This window comes from Crocodylus porosus, unplaced genomic scaffold, assembly GCF_001723895.1.
Source record: "Crocodylus porosus isolate Cpor-Errol unplaced genomic scaffold, CroPor_comp1, whole genome shotgun sequence".
NCBI classification, from domain to species: Eukaryota; Metazoa; Chordata; order Crocodylia; family Crocodylidae; genus Crocodylus; species Crocodylus porosus.
The window spans coordinates 56,001,190-56,020,184 of NW_017728918.1; the positions used below are offsets into that span (position 1 = coordinate 56,001,190).

Sequence of the window (18,995 nt, forward strand, 5' to 3'; positions counted from 1 at the left end):
CATGCTATTCTACAACATCTTGTAACAGAAATATTAATTTGAACTAGTCCCTTTTTGAACCTGGCTGTGCTATCTGCCTCTACCACATCCTGTGGCATTAAGTTCCACAAATTAACTACATGCTGCATAAAAATATTTTTTCTTAATAGTTTTGAACCTGTCTCCTGCTAATTTCAGTGCGTGTCCCCTAGTTCTAGTATTCTGGGCCTTGATGAACAAGAGTTCTGTATTCACTTTGTCCACGCCCTTCATGACTTTATAGACCTCCATCATGTTCTCCCTCAGCTTTTTCCCTTTCCCTAGGCTTTTTAGTCTCCTGATAATCTGTGCTTATCTTGGTTGCCCTTCTCTGTACTTTTTCTAATTCTGCTTCATCCTTTCTGTGATGGGGAGATCAGAACAACACACAGTGTTCAAGATGTGGTTGCATCATGGATTTCTGTAGTGTCATGATGATGATTTCCATTTTGTTTTTGGTTCCTTTCATAACAATGCCCAATATTTTACTGGAGATTTTTGTCACCATTGCACATTGAAATTACATTTATAGAGTACTATCTGCAGTGCAGCAGTCTTTTTCCAGAGTCATAACAGTGAATTGTGTGTGTGTATATGTATATGTATAATCAAAGTGATTTTTTTTCCCCTGTATACACTACCTTGCACTTCTTGACATTGATCCCGGTGTGAATTACCTTGCACTTGTCAACATCAGCAACTGCATACAGCTGTGCTAGGTCATGGTATAACTTACATTAGTGTATAAAACCTCCATGTGCGTTATACCCAGGTGCTAAGAGCTTAAGCTGTGTATAGAAATAGGTCACAAACTTCCTGTTATTCCCTAGATGTTGCCCATGTCAATGCATTCCTCCACTTGTGCAGCTTGATCTTGGATTATACTGTACTTTTAAATACTATTAGCTGTATGTACAGGCTTACCTGTGATGTTTTGTTTTGTTTTGTTGTTTGTTTTTACACGCGTTATCATGTAGTGCCTTTCAGGAAGCATACCAAACTTGTATACAGTACATACAGGAAGTATGGTACCTCAGTTTCCTGAAGGAATTACACTATAGTACACTTAACCCTTTTTTAGGTACCTTCAAAATGTCCTAAACACAATACTATTAAATTTGAAAGCTATACCGAATAGAATAATTGACTTGACACTTTAGGTTGCTTTAATATAAACTTCACAGGTCTCAGTCAATCTCCTAAAGGTATTTAAAGCAGTCTTTTTTATCAGGTGTATATCAAACCCTTATTGTGGCCTGATTGGTGACAAGCAGTTCAGTATTATAGTTGGTAATGGAATCAGTTTGTGCATTATTTTTAACTTGTGTCTGCTCTCACTTCAGTTGCCTGTACCAGCTTCTCAGCTATCATGCAGAGATAGATAGTCATGTTTCTTTTGTAAGATTTTGCATGACAATAATATCTTCACATGCTGGACATGCAGGCAACCCCTGCTTAGCATTCTTAATTGGTTCCTGAAAAACAGAGTGTTAAGGGAAACCAAAAGTATTTGATGATTCAAGATGGCGACCACAGTTGTTTTTAATGACCCAAGATGGCGACTGCAAGCATGATAACAAAGCTCGCTAAGCGCTAAGTGAAACCAGGTACAGGATTGAGCAATATCTTAGAAATCCTAAAGAGCAAACAGTATGGCTGAGGTAGCCTTTTGATCACGCATCTGTGTTACTGCCAGCTAAATATCTAATCAGATCTCAAGTAGCTTACTCACAAGCATCTTCCAGAGGCTGGTTGAGTTTCCCTCTGGAGTCTTGGGGTGAGAGAGAGAGCTAGGTTCAGATGGTAAGGCTTCTCCGTCTCCCCTGCTTTGCTGCTGCTTCACCTCATGGCCGAAGAGAGTGGGCCTCCTTCCCCCCACCCCCACAACCTATATAGCCCTTGTGACCTCATTCACCTGGTCCAGTGGAGGTCAGCCCCAGTTGGCTGTCAGCCAACCAATTTGAAATACATCACCTGTTACTAGGCAGATTTTAGCTCCCCAGGTGGCAGATGCCAGTCACATAGGCAGAGGGAGCAGGTTTCCCCCCTCCCTCAGGAATGCAGCCAGCTCGGGTTACCAAAAGAGACAGGCTGAGGTGTGAATCCTCTGTGCTGGCCCATCTAATCACGTTGTCACAGGGCAGAGATTTTGGGGAGAAACCAAGGTGGCTTTCTGCCACAGCATCCGTGTCTATATTGTGACCCTTTGAAGATGTTGACTTACAAGTGAGTTGCATGATTAGATGCAAGTTTGCTGAAATAAAAGCCTTAGCATTCTTTTTTTTTTTTCATCTTCGCATATTATCATGTCCTCACCACTGGCTGAATCTTTCATTACTCAGACAAATCCTGTTTGAAGTTATTTTTTCTCCAACGTATTTGCTATTTAACATTTTTGGTTTGACGCTATTTAAGTTTATTAGTTTTTTGCAGTTTCCATAATTTTTTCTCAGTGGTAATAATGGCCCAAATTATAGTGTTATCAATGTGTAGTTTCATACCTGCAGACCTTCTGATATCTGGCTTTTGTGTTGAAATACTGACAAAGACAAATGTATTCAGATAAGTCATTTTAAGAAACAATATCTGTCAAATGGTATGTTAAAGGTGTAGATCCTAGCTTGCTCGCTCTCCTTACCAAGGGGATCTGCCAAAATCCTGCTGATACATTCAATTTGTTGAAGAATGTAGCTTCTCCAGTCTCAAAAATTATTTCATTTTTCATTAAGTTGAAATTATTTGGTTTTGTTTTCCTCTTTATAACAAAGAGGAACCTTAACAAGCACTGGTCCACACCCAGCCGTAATCTCCTTTCTTTTTTCTGCAAGATGATTAGGGAGGGATTGCAATCGGTTGGTGATTCTGTTCTCCAAATAATATTCTACTGTCACGTTTCACAGCTCTTCATTTAGACTCTTCTTAAGGCTCACTGAACTTATCATGTAGCATCTTCTCTTAACCATATCTTGTCCATTACTGAAAGCATTCAACTTCTGTAGATAAATCTTTGTATGGTGTTGTTATTACATTCTTTCCTGGGCTAGGTAGCAGTTCTTACTTGCTGTGGTCTATATCCCCTTGATGACACTAAAGCATCTCTCAAATAGGTCAAAGATTGTAGCTTATTTCTATGCATCACTACACTCTTAGTTTACCATTTTCCCTTTGCATTTAAAGTGTCAGTGTTCACTCTTCCAACACCAGGATATTAAGCCTTTTGCAGATACTTTTATCACTTCCACATTGATTCTTACACCCCTCTCTTCTCTTTTTTGTGCCCTGCTCAATCTTGTATGTCTTACACATGCCATGTCTGCATATTTTAATTAGTCTTTTGAGTTTGTAAACTTTTTCTCCCCTAAGTGGTACTTCACACACACAATTTCTTTCTGCACTTAAAACAGGCACCTTCCTCTTTTCTCTGCATATTTTAGCATAAGGATCAGGTTTAATACAGTTTCTGAATACTTGTCCAGTGCACGGTGTTTCCTGTAGTCACGATTGCCTCTTGGCTGACAATGTCCCTTCCTTTCTATTTTTCTTCAGTTGGCTATTTGAATTGTAGTGAACTCTTTCATTGCCAATTTTAGCTATGGTAATTACTGGCATGACCCATACCTTCCTGGGGCTTTTATTTATGTTACACACTCATATGAAGAGTCAAGGAGTTAAATATCAGAACACCATAGAGGAAGATAAAAACAAAGCAGTATAGGAGAAAAAGGAGAGACTTGCACAGAGCAGATCTAGCATGATAAAAAGCTGATAAGGACAAGCGATTAGGACCTGTTGTGGAAGGTGAAGAGAAGCCAGTGAAGGAATTCCGATAGACATTGCCAAATGAAGCAGACCAGCTGTGCTTCCCTTGCTTAGAGGTGCACCCTGGAGATTACTGGGGTTGTATTTCTGTAAGTGCTTTTGGGGCTTGAGCAACTCGATACAGTGTGGGATTTGGGCTTCTCAAGCCCTGGGAGCACCTGCTCAGGGCAACCAGAGTACAAGCGGCTCTGGTTGCCTGTGCTCTCCTGCCACAAAACAAATCAATGTCTGCTGTTAAAAAGCAGCACAAATTATGGCTGCTTCTTGCGGCCACAAACAAAGGCACTCATGTCTCAAAGGCCATGTGTTGTTTTTGCTTTGTTCCACCATCAAAATTCTTATGGTGGCTCAAAGGCAACATCCGTTTCCAGCCAGAGGGTGATACTGTCTGAGCAACCAGGCCAGAAATTATATGTTGTAACTGTAGTGTATTGGATAGACAGATGCTTGTGAAATCATGAGGTGGTAAAGTCAGAAGGACTGTAAGCATGAATGCAATATGAGACCAAATTCAACCTTCTCAGAGGAAAAACCTTATCAAAAGCTAGTGCTGTGACAAAATCTACGAGGGATTTTACAGAAAAAGGGAGCCAAAATTTAGTAGCAGTCAACATTGAGGGTATTAAAATCCTTTGTCATTATCTATGTCCATTGAAAGAGCTTTCAGTCTAAGTTACAGTAATTATGAATATATTTCCCCATCCCTCCCACTCCCTCTCACAGGGGGAAATACAGTAATTTAGGATTAAATTATAAAGTGCAAGATACTAGTTGGCCTAACAGATACTCTTCTCAAAAGAAAGAAACTGGCATGTAATATATAAAATGTAATTTAGGAAGCCTTTAAGAAGATGGATTTTGAATTAGAACTATCCATGCATATCAAAACAAACAAGAAGTGTTTGGATCCACCAAACTTCCCGGTATCAAAAGGGATACTGTTTGCAAACAAAAAACATCCTCATGATTTTGAGCTACTTTTCTTGCCTACATAGGGTAACATGAACCACGTGTGGCTTCTTACTCATTTCTTCACTCAGGTTACCTACATCACAGGCAGTAGGGAAGGGTGAGGAGGTAGGTACTGTCCTAAAGTCAGTAATCTTCCTTGCATATATGTACATAGAGACTGAGTGGATCTTTGACTTCACCTTCCTGCGGCACAGTTGAGATAAGACATGAGGAATTAGGGTAGCGTCCTCTGATCCTCATGTTTTAGGTAGTGTATAGGGGCCAACCAGGAATAGGATGTCAGGAGTACATGGTCCCTGCCTCAAGGAGCTCACAATTAAAATACATACTTCCCTTCTCCCTTTGGGTAACAGGAAGAAATAGCTTCCTCCAGTCCCACTACCCAAACCTGTTGTCCTAAGGTACTTTGCCTTGAATAGATGATGGCTGAGCAAGAGCAACTCACCTCTGGTTTAGCTGACATGGTAATCCAGCCCAGTGTTGAAGCAGAGGAATCCCACAATGTTTTCATAGCGACTTTCATAATATCAAGCAGAATTCAGAAGCTGGATTCATTGTTGTATTACCCACCGTCCCTCGTTCTATTCAGCTAGATTTGATTTCTCCATTTCCATCTGAGACCACCTCCAGTCTCACTTCTGTGGCTGGACTCTACTGAACTGTCTAAGTCTAATAATGTCTTCCTAGCCACAGCTCAGAAGCAGTGTTCCTTTCTCATCCTGATCCATCACCTGCTTCTAATATCAGTGACTGTGTCCTCCTCCATGAAAGTTTGTCCTCTCATGACAGCTTCCAGAACCTCCTGGTTCTTCTCCTGACTCTCTCTAATCCTGCTTCTAAATTGCGTAGGAGTATTGTGGTCTGTTTCTAAGAGTGATTCAGTTGAGCAGTGAAAAGACTTAAAGAAAATGCATGGTAAGTTGCACCAATCATAAATGTAATTTTTATTTGCAATATGTGCTTTCAGTTTTTTGCCTTTTAAAGTATGTTTTTACCTCCATTCTACTTCAAAATGATATCATACATGTTAAATACTGAACTTCTTTGGATTAAGTTCAGAGGGAAAGCAAGTAAGCTTCTCTTTATGTCTGTTGTGATTTGTGTCACATTTGGACTAATATAAACTTCTTGTTAACCTGAACATTTCATAATCCTTCCATTATTCAGCTTCCTTAACAGCATAATATGTTAAGAATTCAAGTCAGAATGAGAACAGAATTTGTTTCCAGTCTCGGATACTATGTATTTGGCTGAAAAAAGGAAGTTTGTATCACTGTATTATAAGTACGTTGCCTACAGTCAGACTTGGAATTACTTCTCCGTGGGTCTGGTGCCTCAGGGTTCTGTCACTTTTTTTCTTCTGCTCTAAAGATACTTCATCTTTGTTTGTATAAACCATGGGCAGCATTAAAAAATTTTTTGATTCCAGTATAGTAAAGTGTGTTTATTAGCTAATATAATGTAATTATTAAAATATTGTGATACTTCTCTTTAGTGCAACCACTGAGACACCTGCAGATTAAGGTACTCAAAGGTTTTGTATATAACGTTTCCCTTAAGAATATTGTGCACAGAATTTCTTACGGGTATATTCTTTGTATATATACTGAAGTTGGTTAAAGAGGTCTTAAATAATTAATAGAGTATGTTAGAAACAAAAATGAGAAATATATTATAAAATAATGTGAAGCGTTTTAACTTAAAGGTTCATTCTTTTTGTACTTGGTAGTTGGCTCTGTGTCACTGCAAGTATTTGAATGTGGTTAATGCAAAAAGCATCAAATGATGGCAGCCCTTCATACTATTTGGCCATTGTGGGCATTGTCAAATTCTTGCAGTGAGATGATACAAAACTTTGAGTTGTAAGGAAAAAGATGAATACATTTTACTGTTATATTTTAGTACTGGCATAAGTTTTTAAGTTTTCTGTATTCATAGAATCCTTTTTTTCTAAAATGTAGTATTTAAGTCTGGGAGGTTACAGATTTGTATCCAAAGCTGAAACTGTATAAAGTTGAAAGAATTTAAACATACAGTGCTGTGGTCTGGTTCCAGCCCTTCTTACAGCAGAGCCTGAAGATGGGAGACTGAAGGAGAAACTGCAATAACTAACAAACTTTTTAAAACACAGTCTGCAATAAGTGTATCCATTGTCATGGGCCTCCTTGAAACAGTTTAAAAAAATCACCAAATAAACAATGACCCATCAAATAATCCCCAAAACAACATGAATATAATATGAATGTTTGAGGTTGATCCAGCTCCTGCAGATTTTAATTGGTACTTTTAAATAAAGGACAAATCCAACAAGAGGCACATATTTTTGTCTGGCATCTTTTTTTTCATGCTCACAATCGCAATCAGTAAGTTTCTACTGCAAAAAAAACAATTAATTTTGATAAGGCGGTATTCATTGCATAAAGAAAATAATATATATTGCTCAGTCAGGTGCTTGAGGCAAAGAACTGCGTAACTGAACTGCATGAATATCAATAACAAAATAAATAGAATAGGAAAACTACTACATAAAATCATTTACATTAATTAAAGAGATGTACCTTCACCTTTTCAGTTTATCACATTTAAAGTTTGCAACTTGGAATTCACCGTTTCAGATTGATGGGGAACTTCAGATGTCCACAAGTCCATTTCCTGTTTGTAACTATTGTGCAACAACTCCAAAAATAGTATACGTACAGATCTTTTAAAATATTTCTGTACATTATTGATAACAAATAACCTTAGACAAGGTCTTCCAACACCGAAAAGCTCTTTATTTAGTTCCTGTGTAATGTATTCCGTCTGAGAGGATTAATGAGAAATGTGAAATTGTAATCTCCTGTCTTGGTTTTTGATCATTTTTCATAATTTAACTTCATCTCATGATTTATGCTACCCACAGATGAGAAATTATTTATGAAGAGCAGGAATTGTGTAATGTATATATGTAAGCATTAAAATCCACCCAAAGGCATTTTTGCTCTTCCTCTTTTTTTTTTTTTTAACCTTGATCTACCTCTTTCTAGATGCTGTATGTTGGGCTTATTTGTGGTAATATATGACAAACTTTAAAATACCAATTTCATTTACAATAAAGCTCCTAATTAAACTGATTTGTATCTAGTTTAAGAGTGAGAATACACAGCACTTAATCTAACACAATTTGCATGAATAATTTCATACAGTAATCTGTTTTGAACAATTTTTTTCAGACTGCTTCAACTAAACCAGCAGCTGCTACTTTATCTTCAGTGTCCGCGGATCTTGATCTATTCACTGAGCAAACAACAAAATCAGAAGAGTCAGCAAAGAAACAACTCTCTAAAGACTCAATTTTATCACTGTATGGCACAGGGGCCATGCAACAACAAAGTGCTCCAGGTAATTTTCAGATTTGTTTCTAAATTGATCATATTCTTGAGTACTGTTTAGATTATAGTCATAATCCCCTGTCAACACAAAATGAAGCACATTTATCCTAAATTATGCATATTCAAACAAACTAGGTTTTTGTTTTCACCACTTTCACAACTGAAGAGCAAAAATGAATGAAGCACTGAGGCCAAAGGGATTCAGACTGATTTTTATTTATTTGAAGTTACAGCTGTTCGCAGATTATAAACTGTCACATACACAATTTACTAAAAGTCCTCATTTTAGGATTTGATTAAATTTTTGTTGAGTGAACATTCATTGCTGCAGGTGTGAGACGAGAGTCTTTAGCATGTGAACAGCAGATTGTCCAAATCATTTTCAGGAATCACATTTTGATTTTAGTTAAACTGGTAGGTATCCAGTGATTTCCAGTGCTATGACTGAAATGGCACTGATACAAATCAGAACAATTCTGGCCCAAGGCTGCTTCGCTCAGAATTTGTTCCCAGTGGCAGTTCAGCTGTGTTGTTCACAGGTCCAGTTCTGCAGCTAAACCATTCTTACGAAACATTTGTGCAGTCTTTCTGGGTACCGGTTTTCTATTAAACTGAACAAGTGTGGACAGATTCAGTTCCACAGATTTTATCCTCTAAAACTGGCACTTAATTCTTCAAATGTTAGGAAAAAGAATCAGTGCGCATTCTTATTATTTCTTAATGCTTCTTTTCATTTTCTGCTCCACCCAAATGCAGGTATGTTCATGGGATCATCGTCTATGCCGTTTACCACACAACCCTCACCTCATTTTCAAGGTTTTTCAGCCATGGGTGTACCTGTGCCTGCAGCTTCTGGAATGATGGGAAACATGATGGGACAACCGGTGCCTGTCATTGGACAGAACGCAAGCATGATAGTGGGAATGGGAGTTCCAAATGGTTTCACTGGCACTGCACAAACTGGGGTGATGGGACTTCCTCAAAATGTTGTTGCACCCCCAGGTGGAATGGTGGGGCAAATGGTTACTCAACAAAATAAATATGGCATGCCACAAACTCAGCAAGCTCAATGGAATCTCTCTCAGGTAAGGATACATTTTTCCTTTAACTAGAGCAAAAAAACACTATTCCAAAAGTGAAGTCATTCGTTTTCCAGATACTGTGTTTTGGGTACACTAGGAAAGCTGCAGCTGTAGCTCCCCATGGCAGTGCGGAATTCAGTGTGCATTCATTGTGTTTTTGCTGGTTCTCAGGTGAGTTTTACAGCCAGCATTTACGCTCCATAGTGCTGCAGTGACTGCAATATAGACACCCTGTTGCAACAAAGGGCATAGCTTGCCCTTGCTGAAAGTGAATATTTACTCTGTCCTTTCTAGGCAATGATTTAAAGTAAGCTTTTGCCCTGAGTCTGCTACAGATGAATGGTGTATTCTAACTAAATAATCTGTAGCGTTGTGTGACAAAAAAAAAAAAAAAGTAACCATGTATAAAGAGTGCTGTAGCATTTAATAGCATATCTGAAGTAGCATGTCTTTTAACCTTTAGTTCGAATGAAATTAATGACCTGTTTTATGAAATCAAGATAACTTGGTATTTAAATCCATACGCTATTTTCTAATATCAGTGTTTGAATTAAGTACTGCTCTAATTTTGCATATATAAATTAGAAGCTATATAGGACATTTACTAGAGTAAAATTCTACAGCTTTAAGAGCCAAGGTGAAGTATTAACAACAATTGTTAAATGAATTGCCATGAATGATTTTCAGCCAAATTCTTTGTACTTCAATTGTTTTAGGCTCATCTGCTATCATGGCTTGTCCCTCAGCTCCCACTTGGCAGTCAATCTTCATTTCTCCAAGTGGTATTTTGTTCCTAGAACACTTTACATAAATGCAGATTTACTTTGAATACATGCCACAGTTACTTTTCAGTTATTTTAACAGAAGAATATTTTGGTAGGAGAAGGCTATTTTTTTCTTATATTGAGTCCTGAAAATTACTCTGAATTAACTTATACTCTTAGAGAATAAGTTACATTGTACCTCCTACCTAAACCAAATATCTTTACACTAGGATTAAATGACGGGCAATAACCGGGTGCCTCTAATTAGTTGTATATTTTATTGTAAAGCATTCCATTCTCATTTTGAAAGAAATGTTAGCATTTTTTGATCAGCTTTTGTATTTTTAACCGACAGCAATGCTCAAGACTGCATGTCTTAACTCATCTCAATCCAAATTTTGAGTCAGTTTCTTTAATACTGGATTTCTAATACTCTCGAGCAAGGTCTTGAGTATTTCAGCTTTCACAAACTAAGACATCTAACTCTTGATTGCTAATCTGTGTACACTATCAAGAGTTATAAATGTGCTTTAGCATACTGTATGATATAGAGACATAGAACATTTGACGTTTTTTTTTCTTCTTAGCTATCACAAAACAAAGCTATCCAACAACTTCTGTCTAACTTGGGAGAGAGCTTTTATTTTATATAAAACGTACAGGTCCTGAGATTGAGTTTTCTATTAATTCAATTTATATAAATGTTTGTGCAGATTTGGCATGTACCACAAAATCTGCATCTTTTCACTTCTTTAAAAAAATACCCTGCACCTAGAAAAGCTTATACTTTGGAAAAATACATACTTTAAGAGAAGTGTTCTCAATTTACATTTTAGAAAACAATACAGAAGTAACACTGATCTCCTATACTTTTTCCCCCCACCCTAAAACTAATTCTTAGTTGGGTTTGTTAGTCAGAATGCATTACTACCTCCAGCTATTGAAAACTGTGCTCCAACACCAGAACTAACTACAGTCATGTATGCATTTTACAGATGAATCAGCAAATGGCTGGCATGAATCTCAGTAGCTCCAGCAATATGATGGGCTTTGGTCAGCCCCCAAATACTGTGGCAGGATGGACTGGAAGCTCCTCGGGTCAGACACTCAGCACACAACTGTGGAAATGAAAGTTGCAATAGAAGGTTCATCTAGAAGAGCCACCTGACATTCCTTGCTTAAATACATTTGGTTTTCCTATTCTCTCCATGTACATATTCTTTTTCTTTCCCCCCCCAGTTGTTCAGATTAAGAAGTTACCTAACTGACCGTGCTGTGGTCTCTATTGATTTAAATTTGATGTAGTGAAAAGCAGATTGAGAATACATTTATATATCATTGGCAGCTTTTTCATGTTACAGTACATATGATTTCATAAACCATATCTCTAAGAAGCTGCTTAGCCAACTGCATATTCAGTTTTCTCTCAAAATCCTAGGTCAGATGTTTCGTATAAGGGACGTAGCTATCATGTTAGTAATATCTTTACAAATATAAACCTTGCCCCTCCAAAATTACCCAGTAATCCTGTAGAAGGTACTGTATGAACAAATGTTTAATCATATAAATAGAATGTAAATGTATCACTGAACAATGTTTTCTAGTGTACCAAACAAATTTTGTTTCATAATTCATTTCACTGTGATGTTATTATGGTGTGCTTAACAGGGAACATGGTTAGTGAAGAAAGATAAACCTGGATGTTGCTGTAGTTCTACAAATTTTTAGTTTATTATTTTTAAAAAATGAGTATTTGATCCATTTGAGTTTCCTGTGACAAAATATGCAATTTGGCTCCTTACGTGTATACACAGTGCTAATATATAAAGAATTTACTGCACAGTATGCATACAGGGTAACTCAACACGTATGGAAACATTTGTCCTTGCAGAATTATCCAGGTTTATGGCAGTAATTGTGTTTACATTTTATGGTGCCTCGTATTGATAAAATGTTATTTCCCTATATTAAAAAGATAAATCCACAAATCATTGCGTGTGTGTTCATTTCTCTATTGTATTATCTACTTGACTATTTTTCCCTCAAAAAAGCTGCTTAATACAAAAAAAAAAAAATCAATTTGGAAGGTGCATTACAGCACTGTTTTGGTGATCAACATTTTGTAGTCCAAAGCAAGTTTACAATTGCCATCATTTAAGTGGGATAAATTCAAGAAAATATATAAAAATGTTTTTGCAAATGTTCCTCAGCAGTCATGTTTCAGTCTTCTGTTTTGGGGGTTATTTTTAACCCCCTCCATGGAAACCATCTCAAAACAAAAGTGTGTGTATCAATTTAATGAACTGGGAAAAAGTTGAGGAATGCATGCAAAACAAGCTAGAACAAAGCACGTATGGCTTATACCATCTGACGTATGTATTAGGTTATCTGACAACTGTTTTGCCTGCACAGAAGTCCATCAGATGACTGGTAAAAGATGTTGCACAGCAATAGATTGTACAGTGCTTGAATTCAATTGGCTGAACTCAGGTAGACTTCTTCGGTCGCATCCATTTTCTGAGGTATGTCCATATAGTTACATCTCCAGATCATACCTCAATATTAACTGTGTCCAGATGATATTTTGGCTCATTAGCTAGATTTACCTTTTCTGTTCGAGTGTGCCATACAAGAACCTACAAAACAGCAGTTTCATTAGTACAGTATTAAGCAATCTACAGAGACTGTAGTAGAAGCTCAGCAGTAATAGTGGAATTAGTACCTTTGTGCAGTTGTTTGCTTTTGGTTCCAGCTCCTCCACTGTTGTTATCTGTTTGAGAAAATCTGATTCTTGCATACCTGGCTGAGACCCACGGCGTTTGAATACAGCTTTAGGGTGTGAAAGAATCACTTGAAGACTCACAGCAAATCCTTTGTAAAACAAGTTTTTAAAATAAACTGTTAAATTATTTTAAAATAATAAACATATAAAAGGTTCTCTTAAGTTAAATTGTTTTAAATTATTAAATGTTAATATATAATGTAATATTTAATATTAAATAGAGAAGATTTAAAAATACAGCAAATTATTTCTTTCATTCTTTATACACACCAATAGTTATCTTTAGCTAATATGGAGTGTTTGCTTTTACATGTGCTATAAATATTTCCAGGTTAATGGTACGGGTAAGAAAACAGCCATATTAGACTACAAAAAAGTTTCTTTTCAGACTTGGCTAGTACAGTAATTAGAATCTCAAGCTGGATGGCAGACACTTTTTCTATTATAAATTATGTAATTTTTAATGGTTTAATGTATTGAAATTTCTTTTAGCAAAGCAAGCTTGGTTTTCTATGTCCAATATTATGACATAATAGCAAACTGATAAATTCAATATCTAAGACAGTGAAAATCCTTTCAAGGGTGCTGCAGGGTGACCCACAATATTTGCAGTGCTAGATGTGCAAACATGATAAGAATCCATAGCATTAAAAACACCCTGCCCTGCTGTGGTCTTTCTGAGTTCTTTACAATGGAAGAGTTATTCTGTTGTTTTCCTGTAGTTAAGCAAAAAACTGACATTTTCAAAGTGTGCCTTGAGTCTATCCAGGTGCCCCCATTCAAAAAAGGTTGAGGACCATAGATCTAAAAGGTATAGCTAGTACCATATACACTTGGAATATGAACTGCTTAGTTTTTCCAAAGTACTATTTAAAATGAGGCTAGCACACCTCTGGAGAAGAACCGCAGGTACTGACTGATTCCAAGATTCTTGTTACAGGACCTGCCTCGATAAATGCTTTCTCATAGGCAATTCAGTGATGCCTAGTGCCACCTGTTTGTAAAAGGAATGACTGCCATGCTTTGACATCTGGCAAAATGGGCCTGAAGGCATCAGTATTTTTATCCCTCTTTCCACAAAGAAACGGTATTTTGCTTTATTGGTGTATGCAAGCCACATTTTCTACTAGATTAACACTGTCAGGCTATTTTCTTGAAATTTCAATTCTGAATGAGCTCGAATATCTTGTCCTTTTTAATACAACAGCCTTTTTAGGTACAGATAACAACAAGAAAAAAGGAAATTGTTCATGTTGCATGGAAAGCAGAGTATTTTGATTTTATTTCTAACTTACGTGTGCTTGAATTAGACCTTAAAATAGATGTTCTCTCCTTTAGCAAAACACTGAAAAGCACCAGTAAGGAAGATCTAAAAACAAGAGAGCTAGTCAAACTACTCTACTTTTCTGTGGGTTTTATGGAGATATGTGGCCTACATTTGTCTTCAAAAATAGTAACATTCTTCAGGCCCTTTCCATATGCATCTGCTCTTCCCCCAGTGTTCTCGCATTTTCATACTTTATATTCCCTAGGTAATTTAGGGACAAAGGCTTTTCTCATTTTTTTACAGGGTCCTAATTTAATTAGTATCTGAATCATTAAACTTTTTGATCATCTGATTTTATATTGTTAGTTCACTGGCAGGGACTGCTTGATCAGTGCGAGACAGACTTCCTTACTCTTAGTCACAAATCTGAAGAGCATAAATAGTTCCTATTCTCACTAATATCGACACCCTTGAAGTAGCAATCTTTAGGTGCCATCAAAACCAGCTCTATTTCAACATCTTTATTCAACAGGATTTTGTTTGTTCCCAAGACTTATTTCCCCTAAACCGCTGTCCTCGTGTCAAAGGTTGTTGAAGTTAGACAATGCATCTCTAAGTGTGAACCTCATCACTCGCATCCTCTTTCATAAAAGACAGACCATGGTCCTTTCCTCAGTCTCAGACTAGTTTAGACCAGTGGTTCTCAACCTTTTTTTTACCCATTTGTAAACATCAATGGCCTGTCCTGACTCATTGTTCCCAGGCCCCAGTGTGTGTGGGGGAGCGGGAAATGGACATGGGGCACCCCAAGCAGCCTCTTGCAGGCTGGCATTTTGCGCTATGCCCACAGTGGATAGCCCACACCCTCCCCCACCCCATGCACAGATTTGGGGGGGCACGGGTCCATCCTGTCCTGCCAGGAGTCTGCACAGCACTGGGGAGCCTGCCCTACCCCCAGCCCCCCAAACATGCACTGCAGCCCCAAGCCCTATGCACCACCCAGCTTGGCAGTAGTTCCAACCCCAGCCCTGACTAACTCCTTCCCTCCTTATGGGGTCCTCGATCCCACTCCCACCCACCTTACCTGCGGGAGCTGTTCTCCAGGCTGCCTGGTGGCCATGTGCATATGGTGCCCCCTGTTTGCCTTCCTTCTGCTCCCTCCCAGTCCAGGGAAGGAACCCTGCCAGCCTGCAGAGAGCTCTTTACAAAACTGCAAAATCTGCAGGTTTCTCCGTGAAAACGAGAAATCCGTGTTTTCTTCAGATAAAGGGGAAAAGTCTACGTTTTTCTCTGTTTCTGTGGGAAACGGAAAACCCAGATTCCTGCTGATAAGGCAGCAGGTTCTGAGCTGATCTGAACTTTTCAGCTGCCTTATGGTATTGAAGTCTACAAATCTTTTGCTGTTATTTCTTTTACCAACACAGATAACAGAGAAAGGAATTTAAAGAAACTGTCCCTTCACCCAGATAAGTCCAACCTGTTTTATGGCAAGGACCCACCACATACAAACTGGCCTACTCCGAAAAGGGTTTATTTTCTTCCTGTTCCACAACTTGCCTTTGTCTCCTAATTAAAGGATTCAAGAAGCAGCAACCCCAACTGGTAAAATCATCTAAGTAGATGCACCTGACCTGGCCGTCAGGTAAGTTCTTCAGCCCTGCTTTATATTCTTACTGTCTTACCTTGATAAGTTTGTATGGATGGCCTTGCTACTGCCTTTGAGACCTTAATATGATTAGTAAGGCACCCTTGGAAGGGTAGAATATATTAAGTCAGCCTAGAAAATGAAACTGGTGCAGAATATTAATTGCCCGTTAAACCCAAAGTAAGCTGGCATTTCAAGTATTAGGGGACAATCTGTAGCATACTGGATAGAAACAGGACCTCAAATCCAAAGTATCCCTGTCCATGGATATATGGAGGAGGACTTATTAGCCTACATGCATGAAGCAGTTCTCCCCAAAGCATCCATCTGCTTTCCATCGTTCAACTTTTGCCCATGAAATGTCAAAAAACCTTGAGCTTGGAGTAAGTCAAAAGCACATTTTATTGCTTTATCATTTAGCATAAATGCTTTGTATTACTCAGCTACTGGCAGTGGTGACACGTAGGGGGTGCATGCACACCTCCTGAGAGCACTGGTGCACCCACTGACAGGCCATGCTCCCTGTTTAGGCAATGGGGGGTGGGGGTAGGCGAGAGTGCCAGTACCCACCCTGCAAGCACTGGCCAGGGAGTGGAAGTCCTGGATAGAGTGCCACAGCCACTTCTGGGAGCTCTGCAACCGCCTCCCCATTGATGCAGTCAGCCGTGGGAGAGGTCCCCCACTCCAGTCAACAAGACTGGCAGCTGCAGGGGGACCTCTCCCCCAACCAGCTGCTGACTAAGGTGGCACCAGTCACCTGTGGCTAGTGGTCTACAGCCACTAACAGGTATAGTATAGGTGGTTCTGTTTTGAGAAAATATCCATCTGATAGTAGACTAGCACAGAGGGAGAAGGGCTTTAAGTTCAACAGGGGCAGGAAAGAAATGCCCACAGCTAAGTAGAGCAAGGTGACCTGGATAAAGTCTAGGAAGAGGAGGAAATACAGGGAATTTTAAGATTATATAAAGCAAATTACTAGTATAATCTGCTGGTCATCTAAGATGTATGTATACTAATACAGGTAATATGGGCAATAAGTAGGAGGAAATTAAAATCCTCATTATGTACAAAAATATGATTAGATTGGGATAACAGATTTGGTAAGTGTTTACACAACTACAGTACTGATATGGACAGAAACAGCTTGCTCAAGAACAGAAAATGATGAGTGCTGCCGTGTATATTAAAGATGCGTGAACTTTTTCCCTGAGAATGAGAAGGAAGTAATAGGCAGACCTGCTTAAAGTTTTTAAAGGTAAAAGGTAAAAACAGTAAGGGTCACTTCAAAGTGGGAGGTGGACCAGCCATTTTTAAGCTGACGAATCTAAATCAGGGCTGTCTAACTTCTAAGCGTCTGGGGACTGAAACATTCGGAACCAATGGATCCATGGTGCCGCACACTATATGACCCCCCATGCAGTACTGCGCCCCAGTGCTTTCTCCCCTATTGCTCTGTGCCTTGCCTCACCCTAAGCTCCCCACCCCAGGTTCCCCTGCTGTATCATGCGTCTCAGGCACCCTGGCCTGTGGTCTCCCTTAGTACTGAAGGTCGCACCATGCTATACCACCCCACCCCCTAGCTAATGGAAGTAGGAAGCCAGAGGGAGCCCAGAGGCCCTGGGTGTGTCTACATGTTCATTAATGCACTATAATTACAGCGCATTAAATTTAGTACCTGTGGGCACTTTTACACATTGGGGGGGCAGCGCTTTAATTAGGGTGGCTCCGAGAGCCACACTAAAGCACTGCTGTGTCTCATGTAACAGCATCCCCACGCTTAAAACAGCAGTGGGGCACTTGAACTAAACCTTATCAAACGAGCCTTAGTTCAAATGCCCCCATCACCATTTTTAAGCATAAGGAAGCTGATGCACAAGATTCAGGAGGATGCTAGGACACAGTAATTGCCACGCTCCAGCAGACTCAATTAATTGAGTCTGCTCTAACATACTGGAATTCCAGTGCATCGGAGCAGCCTCTGCACTTGTGTATGGGTGCCCTGTAATGCACTATAAATTGGCACTACGAATTAGTGCAGATGAACACTTTTTGTGTGACACTTAATGCCCATTGAACTAATCTATTGCACATTAGCATAGTTTTTGCCAGTCATACTAACGTGGTAGAATTAGTCCGATGCATTAAGCATCTTGTGTAGGCTCCCTGACTACTTCTGCAGCCAAAGCAATGGGGGAAAGCAGCAGTTGGATGGGAGCCCACAGGTTGGCAAATTAACCCCTCACAGGCTACATGCAGCCTGTGGCTACCAGTTGAACATCCTTTACCTAAATCACAAGAACATTAATTGTGATATCTCAGACTCTATTTGAACAACAAAGCACAAATGGTGAAAAACCCAGGGGAGGGGAGGGCTCTTCTCAATCTATTTCTTAATAACACAGAAACACTGGTGGGGAATTTGAATGGATGTTTTCAACTCAGCTGGCCCTGCTGAGATTCATCCTGAAATACTGGAAGAATTAGATGAAGGAAGTGCAAAGCCATTGACTATTGCCTTTGGAAGCTCATGTAAGGCAGGTGAGGTCCCAGAAGACTGAAAAGGGGCAACTCTAGTATCATCTTTAAAAAAGTGGAAAAGGAGGCTCAGTCTAACTTTAGTAGCTGGAATAATGATATGCTACAATATCTATCAACCAATTTGTAAGCACATAGCTGATGGCAAGGTCATAAGGAATGGCCCACAAGGATTTGTCAGAAACAAGTCAACTCTAACCTGATTTCCTTTGATGACAATGTGGTGAACCTTGTGTATATACAGGAACAGTAGTCAAAGATTTATCTCAGATGGTTTATAAAGGAATGAACCTACTTGGAGCAGAAGAGTGAGCTATATGACCTCCTGAGTTCCTATGCTGCCCTATTTTTCCATGGTTCTATAGACAATGTAGCATAAAAGTGAATACAAGCCTTAATATAACTGAAACATATGGACAGAATAGGATATGCATTTCCTGTTGTTTAGAGGCTCTATTGATTCATAACACACCCAGAGCTAAGATTAAATATCTAAAAGTAGGTACTTAAAAGTAGGGATGCACTGATAAAGATTTTTTTGGGCCGATACTGATGGCTGTTTATTAACAAGCCATACCAACCAACACCACTCCAATTGGCAATATGCAGTCCAGCAGCTTGAACAGCAGTGTCCAGCTGGTAAGTCTGTTAGGGGGTGGGGGGCAGCAGATCAAGGCCCCCATGGTGAGGGAAGAGGGAAGCTGAGGCTGCAGCCAAAAGTGGCTGGTCAGGGAGTGCTG

At 39.1% G+C, this 18,995-nt stretch overlaps 2 protein-coding genes across 3 annotated transcripts in view; one reads left to right on the plus strand and one right to left on the minus strand.

The window, feature by feature from the left end:
- The window catches only part of SMAP1 (small ArfGAP 1), a 204,726-nt gene extending 192,717 nt beyond the window's left edge, over nt 1–12,009 (plus strand). For both annotated transcript variants that reach the window (XM_019537615.1, XM_019537614.1), the window contains 3 exons: nt 8,022–8,190; nt 8,937–9,265; nt 11,022–12,009. In XM_019537615.1, coding sequence (XP_019393160.1) covers nt 8,022–8,190; nt 8,937–9,265; nt 11,022–11,156 — 633 coding nt within the window. In that variant the 3' untranslated portion in view covers nt 11,157–12,009. The remainder of the gene's footprint in view (nt 1–8,021; nt 8,191–8,936; nt 9,266–11,021) is intronic.
- Nucleotides 11,451–18,995, minus strand: part of B3GAT2 (beta-1,3-glucuronyltransferase 2) — a 17,535-nt gene continuing 9,990 nt past the window's right edge. Inside the window, exons 2-3 of the mRNA XM_019537616.1 lie at nt 12,749–12,897; nt 11,451–12,662 (exon numbers count right to left, since the gene is read on the minus strand). Coding sequence (XP_019393161.1) covers nt 12,576–12,662; nt 12,749–12,897 — 236 coding nt within the window. The 3' untranslated portion in view covers nt 11,451–12,575. The remainder of the gene's footprint in view (nt 12,663–12,748; nt 12,898–18,995) is intronic.